Genomic DNA, 11858 nt, shown 5'->3' with positions numbered 1-11858 from the left:
TCAGCCATAAGCTTTCACCATTTCCCTAAGGATGAAGCCTTAATAAAAATATGGATCCGTAATGTACGACGTGATAATCTTGTAATTAAGAAGACAACAGTATGTAGTAGACACTTCGTCTCCACAGATGTAATTCAAGGTGGACGACAGCGTTTGAAAGGAGCCGTTCTAGTGTTGCCTGGAATGACTACTCTCTGCCTGCAAGTAGACGAACCGTGTGGGAGAGAACGCAACGGCCGGAGGAAATTGAGGAGGAACAGATGGACGTAGGCTTTCTGCTTCAGGGTCATGACTATGCTAGACCAGAACCATCAGCTTTGGACATGGCATGTGAAAAATTAGAAGTCCAGCAGTTTGCGAATTTAGCATTTCCATCACACCAGCTTAGTTACTATTGGCTTTCCGGTAGTGTATTACATTATTTTGGTGTACCAGACAGATGTTTGGTGTAAATATCGATAACATTAGCTAGTTAGCTTACGAACTAGCTTAGCTACATCTCCGTTTGGAAGATGGTGAGGCACTGACTCTTTCAGTCAGATTCACAAATACAAATGAACCGTTAACAAATTGTTTAACAGACTATGCGTTATGTTTTATATCTCATATCAGCATTTTTCACACAAACGTGACCCATATTTAATTTGAGGTTAAAATTTATTCAAATTGAGCTTATTTCTAACTAGAAATAATAAAAGTTTATGGTCTTACCTTTTACTTGTACACGAAATCCATTTGTCAGCTGGTATTTATTACAAACCCCTTTACCGTTCGAATCCAATATTAAAACAAATGTTTTCAATAAAGAAGATCCTTCTGGACAAAAATGTCCAGACTGTCAAAAATGTTTGAAAGTCCAGATTTCCGAATTTTCTCAGCTTGTAAATGTAATCTTCCATTTTGATAAGGCGGATTGTAAAGGAAATATAAACAAGCACGAAGAAGATTGTAGGTAGCGCAAGAATCTGTGGGCTCACCTCCGTGTGCAGCGACACCTAACAGATTTCACAGGTTACAGTGTAACATCATAGACATAGCCCCTGCTGGTACCCTTGAGGGGGCCAGTCTTTTTTTTTTATTAAACATTTCTTGTCGATTATAATAACTTTATAGCTTTTTATTATTTCATATTTATGTTTTTTCAACTTTTTTTCCATGCTATGCCATGAACTTTAGCACACTAGTCTCTGTTACTGTGTGCACAGTAGTATATTGGTTTTAACCATATTCAGGATATAATATAAAACAATTTAATTATTTAACTCTCATGATTCTTTTTTTTTTTTTTTTTTTTTTTTTTTTTTTTTACTGAGGAGCAGGTGTTAATAAATATGGGTAAATGGGACTGTCCTGGCCACCTTTTACAATAAAATATTTAAATCTAGTATTACTTTTTTCCCTTAATTATACAATTTTCAGTACACAGTTTAGGCACACTAAGAGAGGATGTCAGTATAATAACAGAAAGGTCTGGGCAGGGTTTAGACAGCTACTCGTTAAACTCAGCAAAATGCAAACTATAAAGAATGGTAAATCTAATGGGTAAACATCAGTGGTGGTTTTCTGCTTCTGATTATTACTTCACTTTATGCAGAGACCTGGCTTTTATGGCAAGCAGTTTTAACATTTAGCCTAATCAAACCACACTTCTAGTTGTAATTGCATACTAAATATCCATAATAGTATTTCTCCTAATGGAGTTTTGGGAAGGGGTGGGAGACTTCAAAGCTGACTTGTGCCACCTGAAATACTCTTAAGTAAATTCAGTGATTGCTTAATAGAGCTTTGGTATAGCCTGCTTGCATTCCTTTGTTCCTATAGCAATCACCTTGTGAATAGCCTTGACTCTTGTTTTGAATCTTCCGAGCACAGGTGAGTAATAGCGCCCATTGAAAAGGGTATTCAGCTGACGCCTAGGCAAAGGTTACTATGGGATATTTCCAAAGAGTGAGAAGAAGAGTAGGAGCTCTCACCCTGTTCAAACATTAACATGCCATAAATATGATTATCACATTATGGTTGAATGATAAAATTTTAAATTTATTTCAGGTGGGGCATGCTCACATTTTACTCTTAATAAGGATGGAAAACCCCAGTTATGTGTTGTACTGTTTCAAAAGCTGAATGCATTGGTAATGTAAAGTAGCATTAGAAAAGCAGATGCACCAAGATGAAATAAGAATAAGGATAATCACCTTTTTGGTAGTATGTTACACACAAGGAATTTGTTTCTGGTATAGAACCAATGGCAGCCATCTGCGGCCGCGGGGGGCGTTCAGTGTCTTAGCCAAGGACACTTGGAATGCAGGCACCAGGATTCGAACCTTCAACCTTGGTGACGACTGCTCTACCCACCGCACCACTGTCGCCTCCCCGTATTATAGGTTGAGCATATATCACACAATTTCTAGTGAAATGTTAATATTTGTTAATAATGTTTAATAATTTTATTTATACACAGTAGCATGCACACCCAAGAGGGATAGCTGTAGAGTCATAGCTATAGCCTTGATTTTGGAAATACCAAGGTCAGGAGACCCAGCTCCCAAAATACACAATTAGTCACGTCAGAACATTTGAACATGTCACTAAAGGACACGATTTTAGTGTTCTCGGTGTTAGGAGGTTATGTTATGAATGGTTTTTATAGACGATCTTTGTATTGGAGTAACCGCATTGGCCAATGAAACTACTCAGGGGCGGGGTTTCCGGCGGGCTCGTGTGATTACGTTGCACAGTAGGCGTTTAATTCATGTTCCGCTGCGCATACCTGATTTCGTGAATAACATTATACAAGTTGGAGGTAGTTTTAATTGTGAAATGTCTAGCCGCAGTCGACTGACAAAGATGACGGAAAGCTCCGCGAACAAGCTGCTAAACGGAGACGCCTGTAACCGGACCATAAATGAAAAAAAATCGAGCAAAAATGGCTTCGTGAAGAGCCACTGCCTGTTCCAACAACCACATAAGTATCGCCGCACCGTGGAGAAGGTAAGGAACAACCGTCAACTGCTCGACAGGGGAGGGCCATAAATAAACATGCTGTGTGTATTAAACTAATGTTAGTCTAAAATTAGTCTAAAATAAACGTTAGTTAGAGTGTTGTTCATTCATTTTTCCCCAGGTTCACATTGCGTTCAACCTAGGGAGTGCGTTTTATTACCAGGAAGTGTAGAACATGAATGTACCTAGCATTAGTTTGGCATATTTAGCTTAGCTACCATTGTATGAAGGTCTCAGTCTAGCGTTATGTCCTTGACAGCAATCTGTCTTAATGCGACATATTTCAAGGTAACTGCCTTCCACGTTCAATTTCCAGCTTAATTGCGATATTTTAGAAATACTTATTATTGTTATTATTGACATTTTGGTCTAAAACGCTAGTAATTTAGCTAGTAACCAGTGATGTGTACTATGAAAGCTACACGTATTTTACCTTTGTATAACTTACATTTAGTTTAGCCACCTAAGTAGGGAGGATTGTTATGATGACTAGCTAACACTGTGCTGTTTGTAGGTTTCTGTGTGTGTCTGTTGAGGTTACACTGGTGTTGTGTCAAAGTCTGTTTTCCCTTTCCGTATTCGCAAACTACACCTCTTCTGAGATGCTTAACCTAACCCCAGCGGTACCTTATGTCTAACCAGTTATCTTTCCTATGCCTACCCATAACCTAAGTCCAACTGTAGCTCCAGCCATGTTGTGGGAAACACTATCCCGAAGGAGTGAACAGACTTTGACACAACACCACATTGACTATAGTGTGAGGGGGTCCAGGGCCCTGTTGTGTTATTACCAGAGAAGCTCTCTATTCCCTGGGGGAGGAGGACAGACTTGCTTCCACATAACACTTATAGCAGGAGAGGATTGAAGATACCAATTCACTTTATCTTCCCTCACTCCACTTTCATCTAAGATGGTATCTTCTAGCTTCTGATTGGCTGAACACACCTGAGCCAGGTAAACAACAGCAGGTCAGGCAGGGATAGTTGGAAAACAAGCAGGACAGCAGCCCTCAAGGACTGGAATTAGCCACCCCTGCAAAGGCTGCAAAGGGTGTGGTCCCTCTTAGGGAGGAATGAAAAACAGCAAAACACACTTTATGTGTGTAGGGGTGGATGTGGGGCACATGCATATCTTTGTTTTTCTTTGGTTGTTTAGGTTCAATACAGAAGAGGAAAAAAAGTTCCATCTCTCTGACATTTGAGAACCACACAATCCAGACTTGCACAAGCATTCAGCTGCAGGGCTGCTGTTTTCAACATATAGTGGATTCACACAATTATGTCCAGAGGCTATGGCTGTTATACCAGTTAGATTCATATGCATATATTATTTCCATCCTGTCAGAGTTGCAGGTCATATTACTGCTAGTAGTTTTATAAGATACTAGTCTGATTCCTAGTTAAACAGGGAGTTGGTATAAGTAAACTCCTCTGATACTGAATATAAATATTTAGAGCCACCACACTAACAAATGTAAGACACTCCGATTTTTACCGTGAATGATATTTATATCTCTCAGATTAACTAGGCCAGTATGCTGATTGTTTTTATTTGGGCCAGTACAAATATTATGCTCAACCTAGATTTGATATCAACACTGAAAAAGTGACATCATGTCATCCTGTTGTCATATGAGCTCTGCTAGTTCTTGATAGGGCAACTGAAACTGGGGTTAGATACACATAGTCTGTTAACACCTTACATTACAAGCCTGGCATTAAGACATTTAACAGTAAGCCTGGGTCTCTGTCATATATCGATAATATACACTACCAGTCAAAAGATTGTACACATTTTCCAATTGAATTGAATGGAAAAGTGTGTAAAATCAATCTTTCCTTAGTGAACTAGGCATAATCCCTATATTGAGAATATAGGGGAAATTATTAAAGGCAGACATTTTTTTCAGCAGGTAGGAATAAATGCTCTTGCTAAGATCTTTGAGCTTGTATGGTAGTATCAATAATTGCTCACTAAAATGAGCTGTGCATTGAATGAGCAGGGAGAGGGCTTTCTTATTTTCTTTGTTTTAGGCCTAACAGGAAAAATAGACCATATACAAGATTTTGTCATTATGTGTATGATGATCATCATCATATTGAGCTACAGAGTCATTGTGTGTAACAGCAGATTTCTGTAGAGTGTGTTTTAGGATGCTATTCTCAGGAGAGTTGCTGTGCTGTTCAGCTGTAATCTTTAGGCCTGTCTCACAGGTGGACAAAATTAGGCAAATATTTCATCAAGAAAACTGTATTTAGCTGCTGTGGTTGACATAAGTTTGCAACAGTCTCTTTGAGTAGTGTACATTAATGTGAATGTAGTTCACAAGCCATTGCTACTGGACTGCTGGTCTTTCAGGATCTTTGGAGAGAGGGACCAGTTGACTAGCTTTAAACACACACGCATACTGCACTGCAGTGCTCTCTTGTTCCCTGGCTAAGAGGTATTTCTTGGAGAAGCATGACTGGTCACATGAAGTGTGGTTGCTAAGCTGTTGTGGTGAGCCTATAGTGAGTGACTACTCTCATTTGTTTAATGTCGGTTTTGTAGGCAGCCACTCCACAGTCCAGCTTGAAATGATGTTAGAGTTTTTGTGGAGCTCCTCTGATGTGTGACCAAGTTTATATTGCTCCATAATCCAAGATCAATATTGCTATTCATAAAACTCAGTGAATTAGAACCCTGAATTGATGCCCATTTTACTGCTCACTGGCCTGGACATGGTCCATGAGTAAATGTGCTAAAGGCGCCTTTATTAGATTTATAATTCTCTTTGCAAGAAAAACACAACTTGACCAAATCAGCCCTGCTGTCATCTGGTGTGTGTGCCTCAGCTTGAACATGACTGTTCTGGTCTGCTTGCTGTCAGTTTATTGAGCTGCGTAGTATGTAGAATGAATAAACTGACTGGAGCATAGATGAACCATTACCTTTTCAAGGAGAAACCATCATCTGTTGGAATGTCTTTGAACAAAAAATGTTATGAGTTAGGTAATATTTATGCTCTGCTCCTTTAGGTAAGATTTGGTAGTAAAATGTGTTTGGTTATACTCCAATATAAGCTTGGTTAAAATTTTTAAGTTTCACTTGTAATTTCTTTTACTTTATTTTCCTCCAGAACCAAAATGTCACACCCAGCTCTAGCCTGTACAAGAAGCCCTTTGTGGAGTCGTTTGAGGAGACTCCTCTCCTGGTAGCTGTGCTCACCTACATGGGTTACGGCATCCTCACCATCTTTGGCTACCTCCGAGACTTCCTTCGCCACTGGAATATTGAGAAGTGCCATGTGGCACAGGAGAGAGAGGAACAGAAGGTAAAACAGAATTAAGTTTGGTTTTAACCAAATGCTGGTTACAGCCAAACTGAATGCCAAGTCATTTTAGATTAATTTAGTGACGAACATTTAAGCCATCACTTCAGTCAGACCAGTGATTCCAAGACTTAAAAACATTTAAGATACTTAATGTACTATTTCATTAATACTGTTTTGTTTTGAAGACAGAAGTTGCTAGGTAGAGCTTAGTATTTAATATAGCGCTGCTTTAAAGGTTTCATATTTTCTATTTTGTATATCTGAGTCTTAGTCACCTCCTGTCACATTCACTGTCTCAGTTGCACAGTTTTGCCTCCCTTAAGTGTCTATCATATATACAACAGAATGAATCTTATCTGTCTGTCTTTCCCATTTCATTTGCAGGACTTTGTTCCACTGTATCAGGATTTTGAGAACTTTTACACCAGGAACTTATACATGAGGATTCGAGACAACTGGAACCGACCCATCTGTAGCGTCCCTGGTGCCAAGATAGATCTGGTGGACAGAGTTTCCCACAACTACAATTGGACCTTTGAGTAAATTGCCACATTGTGTGTGTGAGAATGTGTCTGTATGTACACAGGGCTAATATAGAATCAAGGTGTCGTTCATGAAGGTGATTACTTCCTTAGAGATGTGTGTTTCTGTACCATTGATAGTTAGTTCAACAGGACATTCATTGTTTTGCCCGTTATGAGTCTCTGACTTTGTATTTCTTATAAAAAGAGTGATGTAAGCCACGATTCACATCTGTGTTGAAATCACATGCATCTGTCACATGGCACTGAATACACACCATCAGCTAACAGTGCAGCCCTAAACATACAGATGACAGTGGTAGTGTAAATAAATTTAGTATCATTGCAGTTTAAATGACTGGCATATAATCGACTTTCAGTGTACCAATTCTGTCTTAATGTCTGTCTCTCAGGCACACAGGCAAAGTGGTGAAGGATGTCATCAACTTGGGGTCATACAACTACCTTGGTTTTGCTGAGAACACTGGGGCGTGTGTCGATGCTTCTATTGAGGTCACACAAAAGTATGGAGTTGGAGTGGGAAGCACTCGCTGTGAGATGGGTAAGGGTCAGAAAATTATTTTGACCACAGGATTTACTTTCTATAAAGCTGTCATAATTTGTCATCATCTAGAAGTGCTTTATTATAGAAATGAAACTCAGTTCATGGTGAATCAAATGGACTTCCTACTTTAACAACCGCTCCCACTTTTGTTGCTCTTTCATCATACGACAGGCTCACGTGGTTTTGATGGGCTGAATGACCGAGTTTGAAATCTGATATAATGTGATGATTTGAAGTCCTTTACAGCCTCCCTTTGACCTGGACAGTTATCGTGTAGTTTGTCATGTTTTTATATTATTAAACTGTTGTCCCATAAGACACATTTGAAAGTTATAGTGCACTGATGGAGAGTTGTTGTGAAACTGAGATAATGTTGTTTCCAGGGAACATGGATATCCATGAGGAGCTGGAGCAGTTGGTAGCCAGGTTCTTGGGTGTTGAGTCAGCAATGACTTTTGGCATGGGCTTCGCAACCAACTCCATGAACATTCCTGTTCTCACTGGAAAGGTGTGGAATTTTAGTCCCTTAGATTTTTTTTAAGTTATCCAAGGATTTCAAAACAATTTGAGTGCAGGAGACTAAAGATTGATACTTGATTAGGCTCAGCCACTGTTATTCAAACCGCAACATAATTTTTCACACACACACACACACACACACACACACACACAGCAGTCCTTACTTGCTAGCTTCTTCTTAGCCAATGTCACTTAAACAGGAAGTAGAACTTTGCCCTCACAGGCGTGTGTACCTTGTGAGTCTAGAAGCACATTTCCTGCCAAACACAAGTGGCACACAAAACTGTAGATGGAACCTCCCAGTGACTCAGTAAAAGGATTTGAGTTACTGTCCTTGTGATTTTTCTTCTAGCACACATCCTTATGTCATGGAGTAATTGTGTGTTGTGTAACAAGCTCTCTTACTCATTGATCAGAGGAAACTGTGATCCATGTGAATGTTTGGGTGTGTTGAGTTTAAAAGTTAAAGTGCCTGCAATATTTATGATAAAAAATTCCCACTCTTGAAATATCTTTTGTTTGCTTATGGGGAAAGCATGTGGATATTCATCGGAATCTTGAAGCTTTTACAGTTTTAATAGAATTTTAAGAAGAGTGTGCCTACATGACTGCTTTCCTACTTTTTTGAGGGAACAATGCATTCATACATGCTGTAATTGTGTTAGTACGTATATTCATGGCAACACGTGTGCTTAGTCACAGAGTATTAAAGGTTCATGTCAACAGCTTAATCTGAATGAGCCTGGGTTATTGGCCTTACTACGACTGTGTTCCAGTGACTTCAGGGACTAATCAGTGTGGGGTAGATGGTCATTGTTCAACACTAAAATTCCAGCATGGGGAAATCATGGGGTATCTGAACTTTTCAAGCAAAGAAGGAGTAGTGTTTGACTGTTCTGGTTAATCAGTAATTACCACTCTTGGTATCTAAAAAAAAACAAAAAAAAAAACAACATTATCATTACTTTTTCTTGTTTTAGGGCTGTCTTATCCTGAGTGACGAGCTGAATCATGCATCGCTGGTGCTGGGTGTTCGCCTCTCTGGCTCCACAATCCGGGTCTTCAAACACAACAGTGGGTGACCTCCAAAGACACAAAACCTTTAGATAGAAATGTGACCTAAAGTACACCCAATGAAAGCATGCAGTAACACATAGGATTAAAGTGGTTAAAATAGATCCTTCTACATTATAAGAGTAATTGGCTATAGTTTACTTTACCCAGTATGAAAGTAAATACATTTTACATGGGTGTGTGTATGTTGCAAAAAATAGTCTTTACCACAGTTATTCACTGACTTGTGTAGTTCTTTTACTTTGCTATATAAAAAAACACAGTACTGGGTGGGGTGGGATTATGTTTTTTGGTCTGGGACAAACACATGTGCGCACAAACACACAGTGATACATGTGGCCACCAGAGATTCTGAATTAATCAAGCTCACAGTCTGCAGGCTGAAACAGTCAGTGCCTCGAGGGTTGTAAGCATAAAATATTGATACTCATCATTAATTTAAAAAGTTCTCAAATTACTTATTATCTTATTAGCAATACATTCCATCTTTAGCTAATAAAAGCTTTTCTCTTTGGATTAGAAATGTATTTTTGTTATATCAGTGGTTTAACAAGTAATTCAAAACTTAAGTTAATTGTATTCTTCAATCCTGTATCATAGACATGCAAAGTCTAGAGAAGATGCTGAGAGATGCTATCGTACACGGCCAGCCAAGAACTCACCGACCCTGGAAGAAAATCCTCATTGTGGTCGAGGGCATATACAGGTATACACAAAGTGCGTTGTTCTCTCACAAATGTTCACAGTGTTGGTAAGGTTACTTTTAAATGTAATAGGTTACAGATTACTGGTTATACCATTAAAGTGTAATAACTATGACTTCTAACTATAACCTTTTACACTCAGTTACTTTTCTAGCAAATGTTTAAAACGGGCAATAAAGCTGAAAAGTCCTAAAAAGTATTTTTGAGGCCACAGCTGTACTACATTACAAAGTCAGCTGCCATTTACTTGATGCCCACAGTTTTTTGGGTAAGGCCTTATTGCTATTTGTTTAGCTTGACTTCAGAACATTTGTCACTTTATTTGTGCATTTAAAAACACTTTACTAAGAGAGTAATGAATAATATTCTTCTGATACAGTGTATATACCAGTAGTAACTATGTATACATCACAAATGTGTTAAAGACACTACAGTGTCACAATGTGTGCCATAGATCTTAAAGGCTTTTATAATATGAACATGGCCCCATTGTCACTGTGGAAGCAAACTAATTCATAGTAAAACAGATTAAGAACAAACCTCACCTACTAACTAAAAACACATTGTACAGAGACATTTTCACAAAATGTGAATACCAGACTGCAGCCCTCCTGATTTCACTTTGTTTAAATAATGGTAATATGTGCCTACTCATAATGCATTCCTTGTTATCTAAGTGTACGTACTATAAAGGCAGTCAATGGTGTTGATCAATATAGTTCTTAGAAGAACTGCCTGATGTAATCAGTGCATTTACTAATGCAAAATTAATTAATTTTGTATTTAATAATCCTCTGGCATTTTTGAAGCTAAAATAGTGCTTACACATACACTAAGCAAAGGTTAGGCAGCTGTCAATAGGGTTAACTGCTCGTGTTAACTTAAGCATGTTACTACTACACATGGGACATTTTTGTTTGTTGTTTTTTTTTTATTTTATTTTATATCACATTTTTTCTCCTGAAGTATGGAGGGGTCCATTGTGCGTCTGCCAGAGATAATTGCTCTGAAGAAACGCTATAAGGCCTACCTGTACCTCGATGAGGCCCATAGTATCGGGGCCCTGGGGCCTAATGGCAGAGGAGTGGTGGACTACTTTGACCTGGATTCCAAAGATGTCGACATCATGATGGGAACATTCACTAAGAGCTTTGGTGCTAGTGGAGGATACATCGGAGGCAAAAAGGTTGGTGAATGCTTATACAGGCAAAATGAAGGCTATGGGATCAGATAGTGCAATATAAAACTTCCTCTGGGGTAAGGGAAATAGTTCAATAGTCCTGAGACTGCTGAAACCCTGCATGTTGTGTATTTAGTTTTAGTGTTGGCCAGCTCTGTTTAGCTGCAATGGGAAACTTGGCTTCCTGTTTTTCTGAAAAGGATTTGATACAGTTTAAGCTTTCCTTTTCAGTCGCAGTAGAACTTCAAATAAGTCTGCAGTTTTGTACTGCTACAGTTGGCCTAGGTTAGGGGGCAATATACTAAAACAAAGCAAGGAAACTCTCAAGATGTAACTTGATCTTCAGAAACACTTCTAAAAGAGAAATGACTGAAACACATTTTCACAGTTTTGTGACATACTGGACTTTTATGCCTAGATGGTGGCATATTGAATAAAATTGTTTCTTTATCAATGAGAAAATCTTCATCCTAAACATTCAAATTTGTACAATGTTTCAGTTCTAAAGCTTCTTGGGTATTATAGAATTATAGTACATCTACCATAAGAAATAACGTGATAGTATATTTTTTTTGGTAACACTTTACAATAAGTGTACATTAATTAACCATACTTAATGCAGTAATAAGCATTAACTAATAGCTAACTAATACATTTATTAATCATGTACTAATGTTTTTCATGTTAATTAAAGTATTACCTCATACATTATTTAATAGTGTTTAACGACACTGCTAACATTTGTTGATGCAGTAATAAGCATTAAAAACGTTAAATAATACAATAATAAGCATTGCATTCAACAACTTAAATGTCTCTTGGTAATACTAGTAAATTGTCAATAAAGATATTAACATTTATTTCACGAAGTTCACAGCTTAGCAGTTTCATTAGGAGAAGGCTGTTTTAATGTTCATTTAAGCATAATAATTGTCCACTTACTTGTCCATCCTCCAACCAACGAATTCACTTTGTCCT

The 11858-nt window shown here is 38.2% G+C and overlaps 1 protein-coding gene across 1 annotated transcript in view; it reads left to right on the top strand.

Annotated features, from left to right (window-relative positions):
- The first annotated feature begins 2686 nt into the window (after positions 1-2686).
- The window catches only part of sptlc2b (serine palmitoyltransferase, long chain base subunit 2b), a 31644-nt gene continuing 22472 nt past the window's right edge, over positions 2687-11858 (top strand). Inside the window, exons 1-8 of the mRNA XM_020618137.1 lie at positions 2687-2991; positions 6123-6317; positions 6702-6856; positions 7252-7400; positions 7787-7911; positions 8903-8996; positions 9597-9702; positions 10667-10886. Of these exons, the coding sequence (XP_020473793.1) occupies positions 2821-2991; positions 6123-6317; positions 6702-6856; positions 7252-7400; positions 7787-7911; positions 8903-8996; positions 9597-9702; positions 10667-10886 (1215 nt within the window). The 5' untranslated portion in view covers positions 2687-2820. The remainder of the gene's footprint in view (positions 2992-6122; positions 6318-6701; positions 6857-7251; positions 7401-7786; positions 7912-8902; positions 8997-9596; positions 9703-10666; positions 10887-11858) is intronic.

The sequence above is a fragment of the Monopterus albus genome, unplaced genomic scaffold (genome assembly GCF_001952655.1).
Source record: "Monopterus albus unplaced genomic scaffold, M_albus_1.0 scaffold201.1, whole genome shotgun sequence".
In the NCBI taxonomy this organism is placed as follows: domain Eukaryota; kingdom Metazoa; phylum Chordata; class Actinopteri; order Synbranchiformes; family Synbranchidae; genus Monopterus; species Monopterus albus.
Note: the sequence above shows the minus strand (reverse complement) of the source record. Positions and strands in the feature narration are given on the sequence as shown.